Raw genomic sequence first — 27,868 nt, forward strand, 5'->3', positions numbered from 1 at the left:
AAACCAAATCAAAAGACTTCACACCAGTGCTGGGCGGTATACTGGTGCATACCAATAACCAGCGTTTATGTTTTTATGATAATCCTTCATATACTGCAAGACTGGTATATGAGAAACAGAAGGCGGCAAAACACTGTTCAAGGGGGACCCTTTTCACTGCTGCACCACAGGACTTAGCTGAAGCAGTAACTGTGGTAATAACTGTGTGTTATTAGCGTCCTAATAATGTATGCAGTTACGCACACACACACACTTAACTGTGCCACTCCCTTCCTCAATACAAGCAGCCACAAACACACACACACACACACACATGCTGGGGCACTCACTCATGCTCTTGCATCAAAAAATACCGTTGTATGCAGTGAAAGCATTGAAATATTTATTTTAATTGAATACGATGATATACTGTAAATGTTTGGTCATATATCACCCAGCACTACTTCACACAATCCTGACCAAGTGTATATCAGCTAAACACAAACAAGTATAGACGTGTTTTGATCTTGTGTCGCTATTTTGAATGTGGGAGTAAAAGGTTGACGCGTGGGAGTGTCGCTGGAGTGTCATTCGGTGCGGTTTCCTACTGTACCAAATGACACTTTCAGCTACAGCTTTGTTCAAACTTAATTTGTGGAAAAAGTGACACAGGTGGGGATTTGTTTTATCTCAAGACAGGCGGAGGCAAGGGCAACATTTGCTGTGTTTCCATCATGGTGCGGTGCGGTTCGGCCGCGTCAGTGAGATTAACGACAGCGAACGACGACATCCAGCAGCTCTTTTTTAGAATAAACTGTGTTAAAGAAACACTGTTCGCAAGAGAGCTGTTGCTTAATCAGCTGTCTGTCGTGGGTGGAGCCAGTCGAGCTCCACCCTGAACCTTACAGTACCATTTTATTCTGGTAGCCCAAGCGGAGGGTTGGGGGTGGTTATTTTGGTACTGTTCCTGATGGCAACACCAAAAAAAATGACATAACGTATTGTACCAAACCGAACCGTTCCACACGATGGAAACAAGGTTATAGTGACACGACTGCAAACAGGTTAGAGTGTGACTGAAAACACAAAGAAGATTCTATTAAAAGTTTTAAAAGATCAGCAGTTTAATGGGACAAATGTTCTTTGTCCCCGCCCCCCCTGACCTGCCGCTGTATACACATAAACAACCCCTCAATTATACTTGATTTTGCAAGAATCGCCAAAGGTTACACACTGTAGCTTTAATGATACTAAATGTACTGTAGGTGGAATGTACCTTTAACCTTTTCTCACATTACCTGACAATCAAGCCACTCGTATTTACCCTCCAACATTTCAGCTCACTGTGGCTGATGTTGCACGGCTGCTATAAAGACACCAAAAACTGGCATCTGACATCAGGCATCGCACGTCCACTCCTCCAGCTCCTCTCTCGCTCTCCCCCGAGCCTCGAGCCACACAGTCATTAAACGTCTGACCTGTTAATGTTTGTCTCTTGTGAACGTGCTCACGTGTCCTCATCACGTCCTCATCACAAGTGTGACCGGACCTTTACTTCACATTACGCCAATAATGCAAAAAAAAACAAGGGAAACACACAATCTGTAGATTTTCAGAGAGACAAGTTTGTATCTCAGTCCATCACAAAAGCATGATTACATTTTCACAAATTATCATATTTTAATACTCAAGACACTGTATTCATTTGAATTTATGTCCCTATATTCATCGCTAATGAAGTCAAATTATATGCAAAAGCAGAGTTACGGCTGCTGTAATTAAAAACCATATCCTCTACTCTTTTTTTTTTCTTAGATTAATGGTACCAATTAAACATCTACCAGTTCATGCACTGAATAATTATGCTGTTAAACAAAGATTCCAAGGTGTAATTTGGGGGTAAATTGGGCCTGAAAGCCCAGAAAACGCGAAAGCAGCAAAGAAAACAGCAGGGAATCGAAGAGAATGTGTGCTCAAGTTCAAAGCAATACAATCTCCATCGTATCCCATTGATTCTTTTTGATGAGCACCACCAAATTAGTAATTAGGAGAAGTTAGATTTTAAAAAAATGTGACATTATTAATTTATGGTAAGAATAATATAGCCAGAGCATTAATTTCTGTTTTTCACTTGCACATTTCCTTTGTGATGCTGCTAGTGGACATCTAAATATCATTTCTGAATTTTCCTCATCTCGTTTTATCACAAATGCATGACAATGTCTGTGGCAGTGGCTAACTTGGACAGTGTGCAGTCAGTGGTATCAATCTGTGCATGAAGTGACACTAGCTCCTACGTGTGTGCGCGTGCGTGTGTGTGTATCAGCATCCTTTCTTATGCAGACTCATTAGCCGACCGCCCTCACGCCCCCGTTACATCAGCATGTTTGTTCTAGTTTTGATTAAATTCACGTTCCACAAGTGGTAGCCTTACGTCATGTGTGTCTGGTGACGAGAATACAAAAAAAAAAAACAAGTCGTGGTGTATCCTCCAAGCATGAGCAATATGTGCGGTCACTCTCTGCTGTCCTCTCTAAAGAGACAACTCCTGATTCATCGTATGCCGTTTAGTAAAAGCATGAAAATGACTGTGTTATCACGAGCATTACTCCATTAAAACTTACCATGGAATCAGTTTAAACATGGACAGAGCTACTGAATGTAACGTCAGTCAGTCAGTATCTGTGTGATTTTTTTTTTCTTCAACTTACTGATAGAAAAGCACATTATTTACAAGATTGCACTGTACAAAGCAATATATGGAGATATTTCTAATAAAGCACCAAGTGTATAACAGTGTGTGTGTGTGTGATGTTGTGCTTCTATTTGATACAAAGGTGTAGAAACACAAAGTGGTGGTAAAACCGCGGGGCCTTTATTCGTCCTCTGTCGTACATCTCATTCACTACCGAGTTCCCTCCTGAAGCAAAGTGCTGGTAATGAGGGTCGACTCGTTAGTGCTCTTCCATCTGCTTCTTTCCACCTGGACACTTCTCACAGGGGCAGTGATGGGAGAAAATGAGGGGTCAGAGCCCGAGGAGGAAAAACCTTAGTAGAACAGCACACGCGCTCCTGCTTTGCCCCTCATTATAGAGCTTCCTTTGAGGTCTCAAGCATAAGGGCCAATTATTTTTTCACCTGCAGTTTCCAAACTGGCATCTTCTTCCAACTCTTAAGGCTGAAGCAAGCACCATTTAACTGCTCGGGATACACTTTGACTGTCATGATTCCGTGTTGGCAGCAAACTTAAAAAAAACGGTAATTACATGAATAGGTCCAGCTTGCAAGTTCTCTGCAAAGTAAAAATGCTGTTTTTAAAGTAGTCTTACATTTGAATGTAATTTAAAGGAATCGTTTGTATTGGATATAACATACTGTACATGCTTCCTTCCTTCTCCCATGTCTGTTGAAGGACAAAGAATAAGTCAAAGTTAACTCAAATCCATCTTCCAGCAGCTCTAAATCTCATTCATTAACATGTTACAGCTCATCTTTTGTCATTACTAGAAAATTGGGACATGTTCATTTTGCATTGATTACATTTGTATGTAGAGCTGCAACTAACGATTATTTTCATAATCGATTAATCTGCCCGAGTAATCGTTCGGTCCATAAAATGTCAGAAAACGTTAAAAGATGTTGATCAGTGTTCACCAAACCTGGAAATGATGATGTTCTCAAATGTCTTGTTTTGTCCACAAACCAACTTTTAATGATTTCTTTGGTATATGGAGCAAAGAAATGGAGAAAATATTCACATTTAAGAAGCTAAAACAATCAGAAAGCTTCAAACCGATATAGTTGACGATTAATTTAGTAATTGATTAATCGAGTAATTGTTTCAGCTCTATTTGTATGCATTTAAGTAATGGGAAATGTTAAAAGAAATAGAGGAGCTGGTGTTTACCTTCAAATAGGCCAAGACTTTCTCATGTGTTAAAAGGTGCAGTGAATAACATTTAGGAGAGTTTATTGGCAGACTAGAAAATACTACCTTTATCTAGGGTATTTTTGCTTTTCAATAAATATATTTCAGTTTTAATGGCCCTAAAATAGACCTTTTATGTGGACTTGCTTTACAGCTTGCTGCCATTGTGTGCCAGCATGTTTCTGCAGCAGCCCAAACAGACGAACCAGCCACAGCATGTGCTGCAGTGTTTAGAAGAGGAAGCAGCAGAGACAGTGAGAGCATTGAGAATAGAATGTTTACATCCTTTCTGGCATTAGGAACAGTACCAAAATAACCTGGCCCAACAGTTCCATTCTTTGGCACCCTTACCTTCGGGTACCAGAGTAAAATGGTATGGTATGGTCAGGGTGGAGCTAAACCGGTTCCACCCACAACAGTCAACGGATTGGGTGACAGACAAACGTCACTCGCACGTGACCGGTGTGTTGTCAAACACCGGCAGTCTATTCTCATACAAAGCTGTTGAGAAAGACGACAACAAACAATAAAAGAGCTGTTGTATGTCCTCCACTGTCACTGCACTGGTACGACATTAAGGTATGCATTTCACTGACCACACCAGGACTTCCAAGATCTGTTCTCAGTCAAAACACAAGCCTGATCCAGGGCTTTAAAAATCCAAAATACACCATGATGGAAATACAGTAAAATTCTAAAACACTGGACCCTTAAGTAATGGAACAGTTGGGCATGAATGTGTGCAAAGAGAATAAGGCAGTGGTGCAACATTATGGATGCCAAATGCCATAAAACACCAAAGAAGAAGTAATAGTACTGTTTGTGATAAATTAACAATTATCATATTTTACTGTACAGACATGGGAGTGGTGTCACAATCTGTCTGCAGCAACGTGCACTCTCAAAAATATCAACTATTCCATCAAGTAATATCCCCTGCCCCACACCATTGTACGTAGGGTTGCAGAGGGGTGGACAACTCCCAGTAAACTTCCAGAAACATGGGAACTTTTGATGGGAATTCATGATAATAAACTTTGGATGATTTAAATATAAATTAAAAAAAAAAAAACATTTGTCAAAGATGACTTGTGTGTGAGCAGAACTTAATCAACGCTTAATTCTTTCGTTGAACATAACATGAACGATGTTGAGTGAAATATTCCTCACAGAAGTGGATTCAATAGTTCACTGTATAAATCAGCTGTGATGGAGGGGGATGTGGCCTCAATACCCCAGAAGTAAGAAGTGTCTGTGTGCCTGTGATCGAGGAATAGGATTGATATTCAACTGTATTTGCATGAAATCTGATTGTGTTAGCCAAGATTATGCTACAGTACATAATTCCCAACGTTCAGCTTTGAAAATGTCCAGTTTATTCACATTCATTCCCATGGAAAGCTTCCCATTTTGAACATTCCTTGAATTTTGCAACCGTAATTATAATACACTAAGACTGCATGGACTACACGATTACCACACACAATGAATAGATGATGTTTCACAGGTGCTGGGGAGATGGTGTCATTCCAGAAATGATCAGTGCTGCACAATTGAGGAATGTTCACCCCAAACAGTAAATGTTTTTTTGGAAATAAAGTGGCTGCACTGTCTGCATTATACATACTAAATAGACAAGAAAATAAACAATATTTGCTGTGCAAAAAAAAAAATACTGAAGGCCAATAAGCAGAATAAGACTTAATGTACAGACTCCATCTCATCAAGTAAACTAACTTATACTCTACACAAAAGACAGAGAAGGAGGGAGCCTTTTCTGTCCGTACTCTGCGTTCATTTCAACAGTCATTGTGCGTGACACAGCAGAGCTTAAGATACGACAAAACAGAGCAATACGACAGGAAACTGTGGGGGAAATACAGAGTCAAGAGTCCAATCAGTCAGGAAAACGATTAAGAACCTATATGGGGATTTAAAAATGGTGGAAAGTTTTGAAGAGCATCTCTGCGAGATGGTGCAGAATTACATCCATCTGTATGATGTATTTCTGTCTGTATCAGCTCAAGCACAATAAAATAACGTCTTCAATGGTCGCCATTGTTTGTCGATGCCTGCAACTTGGCACTGCCCTCCAGTGGGAGTATTGTGCAGTGTCCATAAATGGGCATTATAACAAGGTACTGTATCTAACACATGGGCTTACACAAACCTTTAAAACATCTTTCGGAACAATAAATAGGGCTGGGCAATTCGTTTTTTATGAAAATATATTTCCCTTTGATGTCCACCACTGCTCTGCTCCCCTTGGGGCTTCCGTAGTTTGTAGTGGTGCAGCACCGCAGCCCACAAGCAGCAAGCAGCAAGGAGTTTGTTCCAAAAAAAAGGCTGAGTCGCCTCAGTAGCATAGGAAATGGTTTGGTTTTGCAGCGTCAGACTTTGAGCAAACCACCACCTGCTGTGAACTTTGTTAAAATGTGATCACGAGAATAAGCTGCGGGCAGCTTTGTGTTTGGTTATAGTTAAAAACCCCAAAGAAAATAATATCACTTTTAAGGTGGATAGTTTAAAATAATGTCTTTGAATTTCTCCGTCATCATCGATCAGTACAGTGATCTGTAACTTTGCACAATGGTGTAACAAACTTAAAATCTTCTAACGTGATGGTCAAGATGAGATGTTTGCTTGCCAACACAATGAAGCGAGAGGAATTACAGGTTTTGTTATTTGTTAAACTTTCTGTTTTGTGTGAAAAAAAGAATTCAAGTCTTTCTCAAGTTTTAAAATGTGGGAATGGGGCATTTATGCAAATGTACTTAATTCTGGACAAAAGAATTACCAGAGAACTGTAGTTGTTAGTTTCAGGGAAATATGTTTGAACCCAAGTCTGCTTTCATTAGCATTCCATAAGAATAAATAGATCAGTTCATCTGATGCATCCGTTTAAGAGGAGATGCATATATACGACGAAGGATTCACGTTCCTTTACTTTTACCAACAGTGGAAAAGCCTCCTCTGCAAAAGTTCCAAGAGGTTCAAACATCCACAGGTTTTCATTGTGGCGTCCACAACAATTCACAGGTTAGACTTGGGTCCACTGTTGACTGGAATGGCCCTGAGCTCAGTTCGCATGCACAGGTACTCTCCGATTACAGCCATCAATGCCATGCAGGCCACGTTGACGAGCCACCAGGACAGAGCGGCTGGAAGGTGTGCGTTATAGATCCAGCAGCCGATCATGTGGAAGAAATGCACAGTGACTGTGAAGTCTAGGCACTGTTTTCCTCGCCGGACGAAGAACCACAGACCAAGGGCGCTGCAAGAACAATGACACCCAGTAGGTATGTTATCATCAGCAGGGACGGGCAGTGTTTATGATATGTGTATTTAAAATAGAAAATATTACTTTGTAATTTGTATTTTAGTGAGTTGATGAAAAAACTTTACAATAATGTATTTGAAACAGCATGAGGACATCATAAGAACACAAATCAGAAAGTTGATTCAATGATGCATGCATCTCAACCATGAATCGCTTTCATTCTTGACAACTTTCTGTTCAGTGTAACATTAGGTGTTCTTTGTAGAAGAACCCGTAAATATTACTGTAGCTGCTAACTCTCACTGTTAACTGTTAAGATGTCTGAATTTCTCGTAAGAAATGTCCCCAAATAAGATTGTGCTATTGACACAACATTTACAGGAGACTGTGTGCATGCAGCATGCCTCCAATTCATTCCCCTCTTAGTCAGAATCAGGAACTATTTTCTAAATACACTCATTTATTCTGATACATGGTGTAGCTGCTGTATTTTGTGTCTACTTTTTTATTCTTCAACTTCAGGTCTTGTGGATACAAAGTTCAGCCATTACATAATCTGAAGTTTATGTCATTTCATTTCAATTTCTAGAGATTTTCTGTGGCCAAAATCTTAAATTATACATCACCAATACAAAATATTTGAAATAACACTTGAACTTTGAATCAGACTTCTGCATTAAACTGTAAAGTGTGGTAAGTTAATTCTACTTCTAGCAAAATAAAAAAATTTAAATCTAGAAAACCGATTACCCTGAAAAAACTCTTAGTCTTAATTTACTTCTACTTGTTGAGTTTACAACTTACAGATAACACCGTAAATAACCTGTTTTAACTGTAGGGCACAAATCCAAAACAATACACATGAATTTTATAACTTGTTCTACAGTGTTCACTCTCACTAGTCTTACTCCTTCAGCTAAGCAGGTGTACATTTATTCTAATTTAAAAGTGCCCTTTTAAATGTTAGTATCATACGCTGTTTGAAGCAGGATATTTTAGTAGAACGTGCCACAGCTCTTTTCCTATAAAAGATGGAAGAAATTACATACCAGGTGAGAGAGTTCAAGATGAACGCCATCATTGACAGCCTCCCTTGCATTGTTGCAAAGCCAAGGGTCTGCAAGAGTGAAGCAAATATTTAAAAGCTCTTTCAGTAATGTATAAATGTGGCACAAAATAATAATAATAACAATAATAATAATAACAATAATAATAATAATAATAAGAAGAAGAAGAACATCCAAATCCAAATGTATTTATAAAGCACATATAAAAACAACATAGTTTCTGTACAGTTAGACATAAAAACAACATAAAAAAAGTAACATCTAACATCTTTTAACTTACTTCATAGTTGAAGATCTGGTCCAATGACCGACTGGTGTGCACCAGACTGTCAACTCCAGCCAACCACAGACCCAAGAAGCTGTAGTAGATGCACTGCATCAGTACAATCTGACACACGATGAGGACCGGGTCCCATATGTAGCTGCGGAAGTTACTGGCCATTGCGCTACAAGTGCAGGCCACAAGGATGTTAACAGCTGACTTTAAATGTTACCAGCCTGCCCATCCAGTCTGCACTGGGTGTGATCTCCAAATCTGAAAACAACAAATGTTGCAGCGCGTTTAATTAACACATTGGCATGAGTTTCGCACAGAATGGGTCGTTTGTTGTAGGACTTATAGTCATGTCACTGACAAACCTTTCTTAAGAGTTGTCTGCAAATCTCAACTGGTGAAACAAGAAAAACATACCAGCTAACAAAGAGTACTCAATTCAGGCACAGGGTGAGTCTTAGTCTACATAAATGAGTTCCATACTATTATTAAAGTTCATCTCAGTGTCCTATGAGTTAATCCCTAATTAAAACCAAAGTATGAATAGAGCCAATGATTATTACAAGCAGTACAAACAGTCCTTAAAAAGTCATGGTGAAGAGGTCAGAAATGTAATCAGTCAAGTCCTTTGTTGTGGTCTGTATGTAAATCAATCTTAAACTTTGAAATTGTAGGAAGTAAGAAAGGAGGTCTTTTCTGTTACAACGATGGGCACATTTTTTTTTTAGCTGTAGCTTTTAGCTTGTCTCTGTATTGTCTTATTGTATGTACAGACGGGTTGAGGGTTGTATCAGTGACAAATAAAGCTCATTCTGATTATTGGTGTTGAGAAATGACTAGAAAGGTTATTAAACGCCCTCAAGACAAAGTACAACAGTCAAGTCAAGTGGAAGTAAAACACCATTACCAGTTCTCTACAAATAAGCTTAAGTTCAACAGAGCCTCAAGCATTCAGGGTGCATCTCACTCACCACAAATTGGTGCTAGCGCAGCAGTTATCGCCTAATTTCAAGATGGATGTATCTGTCAATGAACTTCTTGATTTACCGATTAGTTCTTTGGTCCATCAAATATCAGAAGATGTGGAAAAATAATGATCAATGTTCCACAAACCTCGAGATGAAGATGTTCTCAAATGTCTATCTTTGTCCACAAACCAATATTATTGAGTTTTATTGATTTCTTTGATATATGGACCAAAAATACAGCAGCATTTAAGAAGCTGAAACGCAATGGCGGAAATCGACAGCCACTCGAGCTTATTTACTATCATAATACTGCAATAAATAGCATAGTGTGGACATGTTACTGCGGCATTATCGTCCCGTGACATTTTGATATAGATACACATCCCTGTTATCTCAGTCAACATGACAGAAAACAGACAATCTGAAACAACAACACAGTTATTATAGTTCGATTCAGAAGAAGAATTACACAACACATTAACTCTGGTTTTATGACTGGATAAAGTTAATACTGAGCCTGGACACCAAGCTAACGACGTTACGTGGATATTCTGATTATCTTAACATGGCAGCCTTTATTTAATTTAAATATCCTTCAAATATAACAGGGGAAAGCGGCCAGCCGTTTGACAACAACACGTAGATTGGCAGTAAAGCGACGCGACAGAACAACAACTGCTAGCGTATTAGCATGACAGTTTTCTTCCAAGAACAAAATATATCGAGCGGAAACACACCTGGTTACTGAGCTGCAGTAGAGTTCACGGCGCTTACATTAATGTCAAAACTGTCGTTTACCAACTGAGTTAAAAATATAATGGAAACAACACAGGCCTTATGTTGTAATCTACTAGCTGTAGCTGGTGAACAACACGGAAGTAAGGGTAGGTGAACTCGGAAGGAAAACTTCTTCATCTCTAATTCTACTTTTTCATTTTATGGTGGATGGCAACTAGCGTTAAAAGGCATTACCGCCACCTACTGTGTCGGAGTACATACATTTTATTTCATTATTGAATAGGTTTCATACGGTGGCCGACAGGGGCAAACGCACTGCAACGACCCAAAACACGTATATAAGGAGAAACGAGCTGCATATTCACAAACGCTGCAGATTCAAAAACACAAAGGAAAACAAAAACAAATGCAAAAGTTGTATCTAAAGTCCAAACATATTCATGATAAGTTGGTCTAAAGTTTATTAATGGTAACGTAACGTTTCACTGAGCCCCAATTTTCTGATCGGACCAATTTCTATCTGTAAATACCTCATACTCTTCCATTGCAAGAGTCCTAACATGTCTTATAACTGTTTCTACACAAGTAGTATAATCACATTAATCCTGTGCGATGTGTGGAAAGAAACCTTTTTTTAATCTAATGATGGGAATGAAAAAAACATAACATTATGAAACCTATATCATCTGGATGTCTGAAAAGTTGTATTAAAAGCCTAAACATATTCATGATAACTTGGTTTAAAGATTATTAAAGGTAATGTAATAGCAGTAGGACATTTAACAGTGTAGTCTAAAGTGACTCTTTTGCAAACTATTTGGTTGTATCACATGAATGACAGGCAGGTTGATACTCATCCTTCCATGATTGCATGTTGGACTTGCTCTCTCCAACAGGAAGTGTCTGTTTGGACACCTAAAATTGATAAGATAAATGTCTAAAAAACATCTCACAGTTGGTCCACTGCACAAGGAGTATTTGAAGATGAACTGAAAATCCTGTTTGGTGTCATTCAACATTTTTTTTTCTTCAAGTTGCTAAGGTGTGAGTCAACATATTATCCACACCTTCACAACAGGTTTGGCCAAACAGTAATGTCCTGAACTATTCACATATTCTACCTCACTTTTTATACACATTTAATTGAGGACAATATCTGAGATGTATAGTTTGTGTACCATGCCATTTGTTAGTGACAAGTGTACACTTCCATATTTATGCTATTGTCCAGCATCTATGATCACTATCTCTCTCTCTCCCTCCCTCTCTCCCTCCCACTCTCTCTCTCTCTCTCTGTCTCTCTTTTTCTGTGAGTATTGGTCGACACATGTATACATGTGTGTAACTCAACACTGAAATGCTTCGTGTAAGAAAAATACAGCAGCACACAGTGCTGAAACTAATACAGTGCTTCACTTTACAGAGGAGACAGACCAGCTTACACCATGCAGTGGGTAAGAATATTGTTATATACTATACTTTATTGTGTTTTATCAAATCCAGTTTTGGAGAGCTTGTTGCTCAGTAACGATTGTCAACCTCCAGGCATTTCTGCCGGTGGTTTACTTTCTAACACGTGGCTTTAATTGTGATGTACGTATGTGATCATACAACACAGTTGTAAAGCAAGCCCCTTAATGTCGAACGTAAATAAAATGACTTATTCTACATCTACAAATGTTCTATTTTTGAATAGTGATACATTTGAACAAGCATTCCTATTGTAATAACAAATTTAAGAAAACCAGTCACCATACTGAAATGGACTAGAAGAACTTTGAAATTCAGAATCCTCAAATAACTCCTGCTGTATGTTACATACTGCACATGCAGGTGTTTTTTCCCCATAACACCCCAAATTACTGTGCTCGATGGCTCACTAAAACTGTGTATATGGTCAGCAGATGGCTGTCCGTATAACTGTTCTACATACTCAGTATAGTGTGTTTTGTGTCTACTTCCAATTAGAAGATTAGTAGATTATTTAAGGTCAAAATGCAAACATTTCTAGATGTAGCGTCTATGTATAGGTGGTATTAGATTCGGCAACCCACATAGCATCTAGCTGTCAGCCAATGATGACATCACTGGCAAGCCTAAACTGGTCCACACGTGAAATGGCAAATGTGGCCTTTTATGATGATGTCACCCAAAAGAAGGCAATGTAAAATAAAAAAATGGCCTGAATATCTTAAGACACCAACTCGGGTAAAGATGTGGCACAAAGTTAAAACAAATATGATTAATCCCCCTCATTTCAGTTATTACCTTCAACAAACGAGTCAAAATAAGTAAATACTAACAGCTTCAATAAGAAAAACAGTCTTCTACAATATCATTTGGTAAAAATGGTGTCTAATATTTGCAGGTGCAGTACAGTGGTTGAGCAGAAACAGACCAGCTCCTTTGTTGACGGCTGCTCCTGTTCGTGCCATCGTAGATGAACCGATCAGCATTAAAGGGCAATTCCTCCCCCCATACTCTCCAGTTACACTTTGTGCACGATTGCATTGTGAAGATGGTGACCTGTGGGAGGCATTTGCCCATTATAATACAAAAGCTGATGGCACTGTCAACTGTGAGTCACACAGGTTTGCATACAGTAGAAAACTTATTGTAGCGGCATGAATGTGTTTTGCTTGTTACTATGAGGTGTGTGTGTCTGGAAGTCTGTCTATGTGTGGGCGGAGTTGCGTGTGGGTGTGTGTGTGTGTGTGTGTCACTGGAGCTGAATGACTACCTGATTACAGCTTTATATCATCATATCACATTTCCGCAAGTCCATCAGCAGAAAATGTGTGTGCGAAAGTATGTTTCAGTAAAGAATATAAACTAAACACCCACAAACTGCAGTTACGGCTTCAAGTTTACTTTTTGGATTAAGCGTGTCGGACAGAACCCTGTGTTCCCCTCTCAGTGACTAATTTGGGATTTGATAGTCACGTTACACTTATCATATTTACTCTTGGATTATACACAGTAAATGCTTTTATAACAATGTAACTCAAAAGATGTTATGTTATTATCTTCCCTCTGTGCTGTTTATCTGTCATTAATCAGAAGGGAAATGAAATGTTCTTTTGCACTTCATTTCAACAGATATTTCCAGTCAACTAAACTATCCTTTCCTCTGTCTTTCTCTTTAAACAGTGACCAGGGATCATTCAGTTGGGGGTTCATATTTGGGCTGTGAACCAATGGGACTCTTCTGGGGACTGCGGCCATATGGAGAAAGAGAAGGTCCAAGGCAAGTTTAACTATCCATCGACCGACCAACCTATCTATCTATCTATCTAGATGGTATTCCCCCTCTTGCCACCACATACACATGCCACAACAGCTGTATCATCTGAATACTTCTGGATGTGGCAGGACTCAGAGTTGTCAAAAGTCTGAGGTGTACAGTGTACAGAGAAGCTTGTCTCTCACTATCAGGGGCTGCAAGGTGTTGAACGCACTTGAGAAGTCAAAGAATATGATCCTCACATATGAACCAGGCATACGCAGGTAGGAATATGCCCAGTGCAGCATGTACAGAACCGTGTCTTCAACTCCTATGTGTTCCTGGACACTCTAAATTGCCTGTAGGTGTGAGTTGTTGGTCTCTATATGTTGGCCCTGTGATAGACTGGACACCTGTCCAGAGTGTACCCCACCTTTCAACCTAAATTACCTCAGATTGGCACCAGCAGCTCCACGACCCCCATGTACAAGAAAAAATGGAAGTGTGTTTCACTGTCATACTATATTGTTCTTGTTACGACCAGGCCTGGCGGTCAAACCCTGATCGCAAGAAGACTAAGTAGACTCCCTCTTCCCAACTCCCAAAAGAAACCACCAGCAACAAGTAAAACAAGTCAAAGTTTAAAATGTCTGCTGGCAGTCTGGCTGTGAGTGGTTTGACTGCAGCTGGAATGATCAGGCCTCTTGTACAGGGGCCTCCTGTGCAGGACCAATCAGCTCCCAGGATCCACCTAGACTGACACACATGTCATTCACTCAAACATGCACACCTGCAACCCATCTCACACTCAGATGCAGACACCTGGGGTCGTAACATAAACTCAAAGGCATGTTAATGCCTGTTTTAAATGGTTTTGTGCTCTTTCCACAGACTGAGGAAGAAAAATATAGAAACTTCATATGTCGTGCACATTTCCCTCTGGGATGGGCATGTGTCACCCAGTGAGAGACCGAGCACTGAGCTGGCTGCTGTAACTGCTGAGCGCTGGTTCATGGCACCAGGTGTAAGAAGAATAGAGATTCGCCAAAATGGAATTGTAGGGACGTTATTCTTACCTCCTGGTGAGCACAGGATTTAAAGCATGTACTGTATTTAAGTGTTGGACGAGAACTGTGTCCACCACCACAACAGCATCCTCTGTCTTGCTTTCATGCAGGTCCTGGTCTATTTCCAGCCATGTTGGATCTTTGGGGAGTAGGTGGAGGACTGCCAGAGTATCGCTCAGCCCTGTTTGCATCCAGAGGTTATGCCAGTTTGTCACTCGCCTACATGAAGCACATAGACTTACCTGGCCCATTCCATTGCCTCACTGTTGGTGATTCATATTTCAAGGTACAGCAACATAGTGGAATTACTTTGATATTTTCAATTCAAAACATTTTATTCTTCCTTTAATTCCCAGAAAATCATACACTCAGTGTTTTATGTATATCCTTTTATTCTGTTTGGACAGTCAGCTTTCCAGCTGCTTCAAGAACATCATCAAGTTTGTGCTGACAGAGTTGGGATCATCGGTCTGTCGTATGGAGTCTACCTGACTCTTCGAATTGCCACTCAGTTTGGTGTCAAAGTATGTCTGAACATCCACAGTCTCACATTGGTTTTGCGTTATATACAGTACAAAGTTAGATTTGGTTTTTACGTTCTTCTCTCCAGCCATCATGCTTGATTTGTGTTAATGGACCAGCTGTAAATATCATGAAGAGCACGGGTGGAGACAGCAGGACTCAAGACAGCGATAGGTAAATTGTACATGTTTGTGTGTACACTCCTCCTACTTACAATAGGTTTTCCATACAAAGTCTTTAAACCATAAAATCCTACACACGCCTTCCGAGCACAGTCAAAAACTGTTTGCTTCCCAAAAATTAGCAACACCTGTGATCAGTGACATGAACTTAAATATGTTGTGGCCCCCTGGTGCTCAAGAAGAATAAACCCAGAAAATACAAATTAATATATGGCTCCTACAGATCCTCTGCTACAAACTTGAGAAACTGGCCATGCAAGTATTTTGTGAAGATGCCTTGTATAGTGGTGAAAATAGTGTGCAATGTCCCCATCACCTGTACATGATCACCTGCACTTATAGAGACTTAGCTACTCCCCATACGCTATCACCATAAGCATAACAAACAATCAAGATATAAGATCTGATAATCAACTAACTAATGATCAAAATGGCTGCTACAGAAGAGGAATTGTTTTCGCGCAATACTGATAATGTGTATGTTGACTCGTGTCCCCAGTAGTTCCTATTTAGCAAGTTTTTGTATAATTGTTTTGCAATATATTGATTGTCACAGAATCATTGTATCACGATATTATTGATATCGTGGACCACGTATAGTGCATCATATCATTAGGTGATTCCCACAACTTCCTGTGTGCAGCACAGAAATGTCACTGTGTGTAGCAGCTTAATCAGCATTGCGAGAACTCATTTGACAATGGTTTAAATGTAGACATGCTGACGTTCGTTTGTATTTCAAAGTTACACACTATAGCTTGAAATTAACTTTTCTCCTCTCTTTGAACTTTTCAGTGATCCACAATATTGGACATATGACCATCAAGGCTATGTCACTTTCAAAGAAGTCTCCAGGCTTCATAACATTTGCCCAGGAAGCAGATTGAAGGTGATGGGAAAGACTTAAGTGTCCACTCTGCCACCTCCAGCACTAACACATATGCAATGTCATTTTACAAATACCACTCCAAGGTGATTGTGTTTTTTACAGCTGGAGAACATCACCTGCCCATTAATGTACATTTTGGGAGAAGATGATCTGAACACCTCAAGTGTGGAGAGTGTAAACCTGGTGAATTGCATCTCTTTACTTTCTTTTTTTCCTCTAAATGAACTTGCTGTTGGTTATATGACTCTGATATGTTGGTCATCAGATCGAGGAAACCCTGAGAGCTGCAGGTAAATCTCACCTCTTCACTTGTTTGTCGTATCCTGGTGCTGGGCACTTGATTGAACCACCTTACACACCACTTGCAAGAACATCACTATGGAGAGTCAAACCAATAAAAAGTGAGTCCTATCAAAGTGTTGAATTTTCGATTCAGCCACATCACCAACACTCGTTATCATTGCCACAAACTGTAATTGGAGAGTAATAACTGTGAGTCTGAGTGTTTTTTTTCTTTTTATATACTGCAGTGATGGTAGCATGGGGAGGTCATGTCTCACCTCATGCAGCTGCCCAGGAAGATGCCTGGAGGAACATTCAGGAGTTTATGGAAAATAATCTGAGACAGTGAATCTGGTGATGGTGAAGACTTGCAAGGTCTTGCTTGTGTTTTGAAAATGCTGCGTTTACCTCAAAGAGTTTTGCCTCAGGGAAACTGAAAGATTAACATCTAAATGTACAGAAAACTGAAGGGTTTTATAACTGTGTAGAGTTAATAATGTCATAATAGGCAAATATATATATTCTGTTTGTGGTAAAAGCACTAAATGTCTGATATCCCTGTTTGTTTGTTTTTAATAAAATAAATATTGTAATGAACTATGTTATTTCTCACCTGTTGAAATTCCTGTAAAGGACTATTCAGCAGCTATATTCCAACTGCTGAAAAGTGATTTGTGCTCCTACCTTGTGGCTGAGGGGATATTTTTCTTCAAAATCACTATGTTTGATTGGGGTGTGACAAACTGTATTTTTTTTTTTTACTTGTTGAAGTACAATGCAAACAGGCTAATGAATACAGTAACTTGTAATATTTTAGTTACCAAAAAGGGATTTGGACTCCTACTTTGTGGCTGAGGGGATTTTTTTGTGTCGAATTTACATAATTTCATTGGGGGAGATATATTTTATACATTATATTCTACTCAGATTATAATACTGCACAGCAAAGTGCAGTATTCCAGTTGCCAAAAAGTGATTTGGGCTCCTACCCTGTAACCTAAATGCTTTTTCTGCATCAAAATCACTGGTTTCCAAAAGGTAATCACAGCTTCTACGTTGTCAGTGACACTTTTTTTTGCCTTAGTTTAATTTCAACTAAATGCTGTAATCACATTTTGGCAAGTGCAATGGAGCTCATTCATTTGTTTATAATCGGTTATTTTACTTTGAAAGGGTAAAAGCCGGAAGTGTAAAAACAGGAGACAGAGTTATAAACGGAGACCGTTTATAAGTACCGTGGATTGTTTCACATACGCGGTTGTTTGACGAGGGTACAAGGTTGGCCAGTGTTTAATTATTATTGTGTATGTTTCAGTTGCTTCTCATGTCTGTTTGTAGTGTTATGGTGTGAGTTTGATGCACATGTGGAAATTTCTAGTTCATTTGCATCGAATATTCTTATGAGTGAGTCATTTGCACGGTCGACCCTTTGGTATTGGAAACAAGTAGTTTACAGTTACTAAAGTGGGTTAATATGAAGAATACATTACCATTAGAACCATTAGAACACAGAGTTAAGGCAGATTTTTTTCCATTGCTATTTACTATTTTGTCTACTGTTTGTATATACAGAGGCTATAAGAATGTACACAAAACATACTCACTGCTATAGTGACATATACGATCAAAAAAATACAAAAGTTAAATAAAGAGGGTTGTATGTATATATATATATATATATATATACATATATATATATATATATATATATATATATATATATATATATATATATATACTGTATATATATATATATATGTGTGTGTGTGTGTGTATATATATATTTATTTATTTTCAAGGCTTACACACAGTCACATCTATCACACGTGAAGTACAGCCACTGATTGACTTCTGTTTAATGAACTCAGTCAGTGTTGGGGGGGCTGCTAATCCATGTAAAACATTTATTTGCCCCAGTCATTCTCATACTCGGCCTCAAAAGCTCCGTGCAGCTCCTCAACATAAAGATTTGTATTACTAAAGTGTGACTTGCATTAAGAATGATTCAGTTTGCTTCTGTAATGTAAGTTAATGTGTATTGTTATGGGTCAAAGGTTTAAGGTCTATTTCTAACAGCAGATTGAACTTTGCCTAGAAAGCGCAGCCTTTATACAACATTGGAACAATCACTGGTTGAATATTTACCTGGGCGTGGGCCCACTTTGTGTCACTGTCACAGTTTAGTTTTTGTGTTTGACCATCACTCTTTTGTCCACACACTATAGGTTTAAGAAAGTCCATTGTGCTGAGACGACATACGATGATAACAATACAGCACATGGGAAAAGTCAAAATAAAGCCATGTTTCAGTTTACAGAGGCAACTGGCCAGTGTGCATCGCACAGGAGGTAAGCACTAAATCTTACTTACCCAGGGATGTGATTACCTTTTTTTTGTGGATATTTCAGTGTGGTCGTGTGGGGCAGATGTTTTTCTGTCCCTTAAAGATGAGAAATAAACTACCTCATGTATTTCCCTGGGAAAGATTCTGATTATAAATTGTTTGATCAGAAAGTAATCTATGAATTATTTCAGATCGTGATAATTAATGGATGAATCTGAAAACTTTTCTTCCATGGACTGAAGTCCATAGTTAAAATCAGTGATTTTGCATTATGGCCCACATAAGTTGTTAATCCACTGCTGCCTCGATCAGTAAGTTCAATTGTGTTATTTTGTGACTTAAGGATCTTGAAATCCTTCATTCAGATTCATCTAAATAACACAGATTTGTCATGCAAGGCAGCAGTTAACATCAGCTCTTGTGACTCTGCAATCAAACAACAAAGCATTTAATGTTATGACAGATAATCAGTCGGTCAGTCCCCTCAGGGAAAATCAAGTATATCTTAACTTAAAGTATAATAAAAATGGATGTTAGTAATTTGTCAGTTTTCTCATTTACATTGTAGATTCAAATGAAAACATCTCTGAAATCAAATAAATCAAATTCTATATATTATTACCACTGGTGTAGTTATATTAATTTTATTTGCACAGCACATCTCATATACATCAACTCAGTGTACTTCCTATTAAAATAAATTAAACTGAAATTATTAAAGAAGTAATAGGTTAAAGTTCTGTTTCAGTACCTATGACATTCAGATGTATCTGACATCATTCGCTCTCTCTTGCTTAATGTTACTCGCTCATTTTTCTGCATGGAATCTCACATCATAGACAGTGGACAGTGTCCACAACACAGCTAGTAATTATGACTCCTCATCAAACTCATGTTTGTTCTGCATAGGTCTAGTCTGTGTACATCAAGCAATGCAGAGCGCACGTCTATTTTCTGTGATTTTCAAGGGTCTCAGAAGTTTTTTGTCAAATTCACAAACTTTCAAGGACCCGTGGGAACCCTGTATATTTGATGAAACAAAAAAGTTTTTCACTCGTTTCATTAGGAATTGTGTGAAACTTTATCAGCCATTACAGCAAAGATAAAACAAAAGCACCGTCTTCTACAATTCTATTTGAGCGATCGTAATTCAAATCAAACTGTTTGTGTAATACTTGCAGGTGCAGTACGGTGGATGAGCAGAAACAGACCCGCTCCTCTGTTAACGGCTGCTCCTGTTCGTGCCATCATAGATGAACCGATCAGCATTAAAGGGCAATTCCTGCCCCCATACTCTCCAGTTACATTTTGTGCACGATTGCATTGTGATGATGGTGACCTGTGGGAGGCATTTGCCCATTATAATACTAAAGCTGATGGCACTGTCAACTGTGAGTCACACTGAGGTTTGCACACTGTTGGATTAGTGTTGTATATATACTGTACATTTACATGTATACGTGCTATTTTATCGACTTCTCTGTCTATTCTTCTTTTCCTTCAACAGTGACCAGGGATCATTCAGTCGGGGGTTCATATTTAGGCTGTGAGCCAATGGGACTCTTCTGGGGACTGCAGCCAGCTCCTGGAGGAAGAGAGGGTTTGAGGCAAGTGATGTACACAAGCTCACTGAATGCCACAGACACTGAGTGTTATGCAGGGTTCCCACGGTCCTTGAAATCCTTAAAAAAAGCTGTCGCTCTGCCGTTGATGTGAAATTCCATGCAGAACAATGAGTGAGTAATGTTAAGGAAGACAGATCAAATTGTGTGATGCTTAGGTTAATTCCAAGCAAGGAAATGTCTAAAATCTCATCATTTAACAGAGCAGTCTGGTCATGCAGGAAGTACTGAACAAATATTCTTAATTAACTGATTCTAATGATTCAGTTACACTGAAAACCACTGCTTTACAAGTCACTTGTACCCCGCCCACGTTGAGGAGGTCCTATATTAGTAATGGATAATCAACCCAACTGTATAGAGGCGAGGTGAGCCGAGGCGGTACTATATAGTGGAAAAACGTCATTAGAAAGACTGACTTGCCCAAAATCCCATGGACAATCACTTGTCCAGATACAGAGCATGCAGCAAATCAATAAAAGTGGACTTCAGCAGCTCTTACAAGTTGCTCTCCCATCTTAAGCTGTGTCAGCACATATTGTGCTTGAATTTGAGGGAATTAGTCGTGAATAATCTGTGAAATGTCCTTGAATATGATGTCAATCAAGGTGTGGAAACCCTGGTCATGGTGTCAGTCCCAACTGCCTTTACCCGTAAAATAAATGCTGGGTTAAAAACAAAGTTTTCAACTTCATACTGGATTAAACTAACACATCAAGATGGGTTACATATATATTATACTTTGATACAAGTTGTGAATTATATGAACTCAAAGATTGGGTTTGTTCCAACTCTGAAACAGGTGATAGCACATGTGGCATGACATGTCATGTTTACCCATTCACACACATTCACAGATCATTTACCAGTGGCTAACCCAAAAACTGCAGAGTTTTCACAGTGGCTGGGTATATTCACTGACTGAGTTGTAGAGCTAACTGCAAAACTAGCAGCCGGGAATAACTGAATGTTTTTAAAAACCTACATTACAGTGGGTCACAAATGTGTTCCCTTGACTCTACAGCCACTGACTGCCTTCTAGAAATGTCAATTCATACAGGCATGATTTGATTGACCAAGATAATGAAAAATAGACTCAGTGCAGGGAGAGGCAGAAACTCAATTGGACTGATTTTAAGCATCCACCTAAATACAAAATCTTTCTGACTATACAGAAGACAAAACCATTACATACATACAAAAAATACGTGTGTTTATAGCAAATGGTATCTGGTTTTGATTGAAGCACTCGAAAGAAACTGAACCCCTGTTTTGAGATTCATGATTTGGTCAGCGCCATGTTGATGTTTTGCAAACAGAAGTTCACAGACATCTGGACTTACATCAGCTGTGCTTTATCAGTTCTCCTCTGAACAGGAACATTGACCTGAAACAACCACTGAGACCATCAACTCCATTGGAAAATGTTTTGTACATTACAATCAAGTGGAAAATAGGCTAATTTCCCCATAAACTTCCATTCAAAGAGATATTTCTTGCATCCAGTGGTGTCGAATGTCAAATGTTAATGCCTGAATTAAATGATTAGGTGCTGATGACACTGTCATGTGTGCTCTTTCCACAGACTGAGGAAAAAAAATGTTCAAACTCCATATGTCATGCACATTTCCCTCTGGGATGGGCATGTTTCTTCTTGTGAGAGGCAGAGCACTGAGCTGGCTGCTGTAACTGCTGAGCGCTGGTACATGGCACCAGGCGTAAAGAGGATAGAGATTCGCCAAAATGGAATTGTAGGGACGTTATTCTTACCTCCTGGTGAGCACAGGATTTAATGCATATTCTGTATAAAGGTGGTGGATGGGAACTGTGTCCTCTCATCGGCATCCTCTGTCCTGCTTTCATTGCAGGTCCTGGTCCATTTCCAGCCATGTTGGATCTGTGGGGGATGGGTGGAGGACTGCCAGAGTATCGCTCAGCCCTGTTTGCATCCAGAGGTTACGCCAGCTTATCACTCGCCTACATCGGGCACAAAGACTTACCTGGCCCACATAACTCCCTTAATGTTGGTGATTTATATTTCAAGGTAGGATAAGATACAGGTTTTGTTTTGTCCTGTGGTATTTTCATTTCTCCCCTGCTTAACATCTCCTCAAAATATCCCTTTGTACTGTTTGGACAGTCAGCATTCCAGCTGCTTCAAGGTCTTCCTCAGGTCTGTGCTGACAGAGTTGGGGTCATCGGTCTTTCTTTTGGAGTCTACCTGGCTCTTCGAATTGCCACTCAGTGCAGTGTCAAAGTATGTCTGCACGTCCTGTGTCCTGTCATTCCTCCGTCTACTGTTGGATGAAGGAATATGAAGATGAATATACATGTTGGCAGCGGTGCAAAGTTAATGCTAATTTGTTTTATGTACTCCATTTCAGCCATCGTGTTTGATTTGCATCAATGGGCCAGTAGGAAGCACCGTGAAGCTGCGAAACAAAGACGGCATGACTGAACCCAATGACATGTAAATGACTGCTCAGTGTATCTGACATCTATAGCCCACATTTTAGGATCTGAATCATCCTATTGATTAAGATCAGACACAAATCTGTTTTTTTTTTTCAGTGATCCAAAATATTGGACTTGTGATCATCGAGGTTATGTCGGTTTCAGAGAAGTCTCTTTACCTGCTAATCTTCACCCAGAGAGCAAAGTCAAGGTAATGGAAACAGTCCAGCGTTACTGTTACATACAGACATGGACACTGACATTTGTCAGTACACTATCAAAACAATACCTTAAAACAAAAGTAATGTAAAAATCAAAGCCTGAGCAGAATAAAAATATGTCACGTAAACATGCCAGTTTGAAAAGCGCTTATCCGATACAGACTATTCAGAAACACATTTCACTCAGAGGGCTAATATGTGCTAATAGTCATTTGGCTTGTTTTTCATATTCATAGTTGATATCACTTCCTTTTGGCTTCATACTTGAAGCACTTACTTCTAGCACTTATTACATTACATTACATTACATGTCTCATTTAGCAGACGCTTTTATCCAAAGCGACTTACAAAAGTGCATTTAAACATTTGGGTACAAACTTGTTGGTACCTATATGTTGAAATGCACTTATTGTAAGTCGCTTTAGATAAAAGCGTCTGCTAAATGACATGTAATGTTGTAAGACCCATACACTGTGACGGAGCTTTCCAACACTCAGCAGTATTTTCTCTTTGTTGTGAGATTTTTTTGCCCACATAGATTAAAAGGCACCCGATGCTAGATGTAGCAAATCTAGCTCTGGTGTTCTTTTCTTTAAGGGCTTCATTGTTCTGTCCACTAACATCCACTAAAGTCCTCCGGTGTTGTCTAATCAGCACAAGGAGTATTCTTCTCCTCGCTTTGCAGCTTCTTGACAAGCATTTATAGGACATTAAAGTCTAACTTTTAATTGAATAACTTTTCAGGGAGATTAAAACATTGTTTTTTATGCTGCAGTGGCACCAACACATTTGTATAATGTATTGTGTGTGTGTGTGTGTGTATATATATATATATATATATATATATATATATATACATACATATATATTTATATACATATACGTTTATATATATATAGACGTTTACAAAACTGACAAAGAGTAATTGTGTTTTTGCAGGTGGAAAACATCAACTGCCCGTTAATGTACATAGTGGGAGAAGATGATCTTAGTGCTTCAAGCAAGGAGAATGCATACCTGGTACATTTTCTCATATGACTTTCTTTTTCATTTTTAAAAAAAATGGTAACATTTATTTATAAATACTGAATTAACGTGGCTGTTTTTATGACATCAGATTGAGGAAGGCCTGAGGGCTGCAGGTAAATCTCACCTCTTCACTCAACTGTCGTATCACGGTGCTGGGCACTTGATTGAACCGCCATACACACCCAATTCAAGAGCGTCCCTATGGAGCGTCAAACCAAAGAAATGTGAGTGCCGGTCATTTGTTCATTCATTTAATTTTATAATAAAAAGTAACAAGTGTAATCTGAGATGCTTTCTTCTGCAGTAATAACTCTATGGGGAGGTCATCTCGCACCTCATGCCGTCGCCCAGGAAGATGCCTGGAAGAAGATCCTAGATTTTGTGGAAAACAATCTAAGACGGTGAATCTGTGGCAGTGGGGAGTGTGTTTTAAATGCTGTTTTTATCTCCGCAAGAGTTTTACATGCTTAGAACTGAGGGAGAACAGGGAGAAACGGTCAATGTACCACAGGGGGGAGCTGGTGGGTCAAAAACAGCTCTTTACATTATTTTAAATACAGCTGCTACACTCATTTTTAACAATAAGTGTCAAAACAATTACTCTTTGGCAGTAGATTGGACTGATTACATATGTAAGATCAAATTGCTGCCATTGTTGTTTGCCAATATGCTGCCTTAGGTCAGAATGGGATTGTTTGTTCAAAAATGCACATGTTTTTAATTAGTATTTGTTGCCACATTTAACCTGATACAGCAAACATTTAATAATAATACCAAAAAAAAAGATATAACAACAATCCATCAAAACATTCTCAGATGTCCCAATAACTGCGTTTGTTCTTTTTAATGAGTTACTGGTGCATAGGGTAAACAACTTCATTTCTAATGAGTTGGGATGAAGAGTTCGTGGCATGCCGAGGTAACCATGGAGATGAGGGTGATGAACTCTTTGAAGTCAATCTCCAGGTCTCCGTTCTGATCGAGGTCAGCAAAGAGCTCATCCAGAGTGTCATTCTCTTGGATTTTCTGTGATGGGGGGGGGGAAAAATAATCTAATAAATGTGAATAAAACAAGACTGAACGTCTTCAGTAAGGCCTTCACGGAAAAGATGAATGAAAGTTTTATTTGCTACATGTCACTCTTGTATGATATGTATGATATTTTATGTACATATATATATATAAATTATAAATTCTATGTTTGACAATTTTGATATGTACATCAGACCAATGCAAATTAAAGTATAAAGTTACAAACTGTGATGTATTTGTTGAATGTCTGTGGCAGATTTCAAGTTATTAATAACTGTAATGATATTTCACTCTGAAACTAAAAGACAGATCAGTGTCAGTAGAATATCAGGGCAGTTTAACACATCCAAGCTTCTGAAATGTAGCATTTTGTTTTCAAACTATAGTCACACTTGGTCAAAAATACATCAAAATGTATATTAAAGTAAAATGCCAAATATTCCTTAATAAATGTATCAAAAATGAACTTCAAGATACTAAATACTTAAAAAATGAATACGATCAATACCAGAGCTGAAGGATTGAGAACAAGTTCTCAAATGCCTAAGAATAAATGGAGAACAAAAGATAAAATAATTAAAAACAAAGGCAAGTGCAAGTGTGCAGTCCAATCTGTGTTAGGATGATGTCATCTTGTTTTTTTCAAGAAAGTATCTTACAGTAAAAAAATAAAATATATAAAGGCATTATCATTGTCTCAATAGATTTAAATACATGTATCAGTAATACTGTCCATCCCTGACTACGGTACAGTGCAAAAGCCACAGTGGTATAATATTATAGTATAATTATTTCTCAATCACTTACACAAACACATACAGAAACTACAGGAAACATGTACTGTATGCACTTTTAAAATAACATTTTCAGAAGGAAGCTTCTACAGGTTTAGTGTGACCTACTCTTGAACTACAGCACGACCCCGGCTCTCTTAAACCTGGAGTGGAACATTAATTAATATTACAAATATCTGCTGTGAAAAAGGACTTTTACACTAGGTTTATTTAAGACATGCTTGAGCTCTGCATACACGCGTTATACAAGTTAAACTCGTATATAAGACTAACTTCCTGTCACATTCCAATACTGCAAGTGATCACCCTGAGACTTTTGCACAGTACAGCACTGCATAGATGAAAAAAGCACAATGCATGTTCAGTGTTTTAAAAGCTCTATGAATTATTCTAAGCATTTCACCAGTTGCATCGCTGTAACGTACCATTATGAAATGATTCATCTCGTGGTTGATAAGTTCCTTAAGTTCAGCTTTCTTCAACTTGCACTTGTGTCCAGAGTATTTGTGGAAAATCCGGATGATAGTGACCATGCCGCTCTCCAGGTCTGACATTCTATCCTTTGAAGCCTGCAACAATCAAACCCACATTTAACTCTCAAACAAGAGAGAGATTGTTACATTTCTGTTTGTTACTACACCTAAAATGAATTGCAACAAATATTTTACCATGTTATCGAATACAAGCAGTTGATAAAAATGTATTAAATTAAATCAATAATCGCCAACATTTAGTCTTTGGTACCTCCATGTGAAGACACTATGCTTTCTTTTTGGATCCCAAGTGCGAGTGATGCCTTATATCTGAGCAGTGTGTTGAACAGCCTCACCCAGTTTGCTGTGGACACTAAAATGTATTGATCAACCACTCACTCACTCACTCACTCACTCCCTCACTTACGTCTGCCTTGCGTCGTGTAATGCAAGACTAATGGATTTTATTGGTCAGAGATTTGACCAAAAACCATTTGCTCTTAAAATGTGTCACTTGAGCATGATCAGGTTTCTCCATTTCATCCTCTACAGTATTCCCTCTCACTGTGTCTCTCTGCACACACACCGTGTTCTGTGTTTCTGTTCCTGCAAACTTAAAGGTGCAGGGGGCAACATTTAGCTGAAATAATCCTCCATTTGGCAGACATTAAAGATAAAATAAGGATGTTTTTCATTGACCCAGAATGAGCCTTTAATATTCATATCAGGAGCCAGGTGAATTTGATAGAGGCTGCAATTTAGGACAGCCATGTTTTTACAGTAGCTCACAATGGATAAACCAATTATCTTTAATCTTTAAGAGTTTGACTGAAGGCTACATAGATTCTCCAACACGCTTGAAAGTGAACGGTGAGGTGAGGGATATTTTGCTGCAACTTCAACAATAAATGTGGATTCATTTTACACACTGTACCTTTAAGTGGAGTACAAAGTACAAAGGTCATGTATCTGTATTTCACTTTTTTTATATTTCTAGCTACTTTTACTACATTTACTGAATGAATTGTGTACTGTTACTCCACTACATTTCCCCTAACTATCTTTGTTACTTGTTACTACCAAAAGTACATTTTATATGAGAATATTATTTTTGATACTCAAGTACAACACATGTCATATACTTTAATACTTTTAAGTGACTTCTACTTCCACCAAAGTCTTAGATACTTTCACTCAAGTATCACTTTAAGGTACTTAAAATAAATCTGTTCATTCTGATTTAGAAATGAAAGTTGTGTAGACAAGGTTCACACTTTGAAAACCTTTTGTTTTATTAAGAAAACATTCATATCTAAGGCTTCACCCAGTCATTGAAAATGGATGTTTGATAGATTTTTTTCTTTATTTTCTTTTTTGTGTGTCATTTTTTTGTTCTTTCAAACAATAAGAAGCACATTGTCGAGTACTTGGACTGGCATTATAGAGTGCAGAGGACGTGGCTTTTGAAAAACCACTTTTCTAGTATTCTAAATTGCCAAT

General features: G+C 38.6%; 5 protein-coding genes across 9 annotated transcripts in view; 3 read left to right on the forward strand and 2 right to left on the reverse strand.

The window, feature by feature from the left end:
• Positions 1 to 2,778, forward strand: part of LOC122767584 (neuritin-like) — a 5,530-nt gene extending 2,752 nt beyond the window's left edge. Inside the window, exon 3 of the mRNA XM_044022934.1 lies at positions 1 to 2,778. This exon is cut by the window's left edge and continues 908 nt beyond it. The gene's annotated coding sequence lies outside the window, so the exon portion shown is untranslated.
• A 1,948-nt stretch (positions 2,779 to 4,726) lies between these two features.
• Positions 4,727 to 10,403, reverse strand: sys1 (SYS1 golgi trafficking protein). Its single transcript, XM_044024970.1, has 4 exons — positions 10,234 to 10,403; positions 8,535 to 8,789; positions 8,237 to 8,304; positions 4,727 to 7,181 (listed from the first exon to the last, which is right to left on the reverse strand). The coding sequence occupies exons 2-4, from the start codon at positions 8,694 to 8,696 to the stop codon at positions 6,941 to 6,943; spliced, it is 471 nt and encodes a 156-aa protein (XP_043880905.1). The 5' UTR covers positions 8,697 to 8,789; positions 10,234 to 10,403; the 3' UTR covers positions 4,727 to 6,940.
• Positions 10,404 to 11,559: 1,156 nt separating this feature from the next.
• Positions 11,560 to 16,999, forward strand: LOC122767935 (bile acid-CoA:amino acid N-acyltransferase-like). Its single transcript, XM_044023510.1, has 12 exons — positions 11,560 to 11,688; positions 12,603 to 12,812; positions 13,385 to 13,481; positions 13,607 to 13,741; positions 14,340 to 14,539; positions 14,635 to 14,810; positions 14,932 to 15,048; positions 15,135 to 15,220; positions 16,024 to 16,117; positions 16,220 to 16,300; positions 16,383 to 16,518; positions 16,648 to 16,999. The coding sequence occupies exons 1-12, from the start codon at positions 11,592 to 11,594 to the stop codon at positions 16,746 to 16,748; spliced, it is 1,530 nt and encodes a 509-aa protein (XP_043879445.1). The 5' UTR covers positions 11,560 to 11,591; the 3' UTR covers positions 16,749 to 16,999.
• Positions 17,000 to 17,598: 599 nt separating this feature from the next.
• Positions 17,599 to 25,326, forward strand: LOC122768787 (bile acid-CoA:amino acid N-acyltransferase-like). 4 transcript variants are annotated; one of them, XM_044025005.1, is made up of 12 exons: positions 17,601 to 17,913; positions 18,625 to 18,747; positions 19,925 to 20,134; positions 20,251 to 20,350; positions 21,951 to 22,141; positions 22,234 to 22,409; positions 22,506 to 22,622; positions 22,750 to 22,835; positions 22,937 to 23,030; positions 23,980 to 24,060; positions 24,158 to 24,293; positions 24,374 to 25,326. In XM_044025005.1, exons 1-12 carry the CDS (start codon positions 17,874 to 17,876, stop codon positions 24,472 to 24,474), a joined length of 1,455 nt encoding a protein of 484 aa, XP_043880940.1. In that variant the 5' UTR covers positions 17,601 to 17,873; the 3' UTR covers positions 24,475 to 25,326. The 4 variants fall into 4 exon arrangements, with proteins under 4 accessions (XP_043880943.1, XP_043880940.1, XP_043880941.1 ...); XM_044025006.1 differs by having other exon boundaries at positions 17,601 to 17,677; XM_044025007.1 differs by having other exon boundaries at positions 17,602 to 17,703.
• On the reverse strand, positions 24,889 to 26,729 carry LOC122768788 (protein S100-B-like). 2 transcript variants are annotated; one of them, XM_044025009.1, is made up of 3 exons: positions 26,640 to 26,729; positions 26,321 to 26,464; positions 24,889 to 25,095 (listed from the first exon to the last, which is right to left on the reverse strand). In XM_044025009.1, the coding sequence occupies exons 1-3, from the start codon at positions 26,643 to 26,645 to the stop codon at positions 24,952 to 24,954; spliced, it is 294 nt and encodes a 97-aa protein (XP_043880944.1). In that variant the 5' UTR covers positions 26,646 to 26,729; the 3' UTR covers positions 24,889 to 24,951. The 2 variants fall into 2 exon arrangements, with proteins under 2 accessions (XP_043880944.1, XP_043880945.1); XM_044025010.1 differs by having other exon boundaries at positions 26,564 to 26,729.
• Positions 26,730 to 27,868: the final 1,139 nt, after the last annotated feature.

This window comes from Solea senegalensis, linkage group LG4, assembly GCF_019176455.1.
Source record: "Solea senegalensis isolate Sse05_10M linkage group LG4, IFAPA_SoseM_1, whole genome shotgun sequence".
NCBI classification, from domain to species: Eukaryota; Metazoa; Chordata; class Actinopteri; order Pleuronectiformes; family Soleidae; genus Solea; species Solea senegalensis.

Bases quoted from the DNA above. Each gene is read 5' to 3' on its own strand.
- LOC122768787 (XM_044025005.1), top strand. From the start codon at position 17,874: ATGAAGAATACATTACCATTAGAACCATTAGAACACAGAG. The intron at 23,031-23,979 runs GTAATGGAAACA...GTGTTTTTGCAG, and splicing joins ACCCAGAGAGCAAAGTCAAG to GTGGAAAACATCAACTGCCC. The intron at 24,294-24,373 runs GTGAGTGCCGGT...TTTCTTCTGCAG, and splicing joins GAGCGTCAAACCAAAGAAAT to TAATAACTCTATGGGGAGGT.
- LOC122767935 (XM_044023510.1), top strand. From the start codon at position 11,592: ATGCTTCGTGTAAGAAAAATACAGCAGCACACAGTGCTGAAACTAATA. The intron at 14,540-14,634 runs GTGAGCACAGGA...GCTTTCATGCAG, and splicing joins GACGTTATTCTTACCTCCTG to GTCCTGGTCTATTTCCAGCC. The intron at 16,301-16,382 runs GTGAATTGCATC...GTTGGTCATCAG, and splicing joins GTGTGGAGAGTGTAAACCTG to ATCGAGGAAACCCTGAGAGC.
- sys1 (XM_044024970.1), bottom strand. From the start codon at position 8,696: ATGGCCAGTAACTTCCGCAGCTACATATGGGACCCGGTCCTCATCGTG. The intron at 8,305-8,534 runs GTAAGTTAAAAG...TCACTCTTGCAG, and splicing joins ACCAGATCTTCAACTATGAA to ACCCTTGGCTTTGCAACAAT. The intron at 7,182-8,236 runs GTATGTAATTTC...TTGTTCTTGCAG, and splicing joins ATCTTGAACTCTCTCACCTG to CGCCCTTGGTCTGTGGTTCT.
- LOC122768788 (XM_044025009.1), bottom strand. The intron at 25,096-26,320 runs GTACGTTACAGC...CCCCCATCACAG, and splicing joins AGATGAATCATTTCATAATG to AAAATCCAAGAGAATGACAC.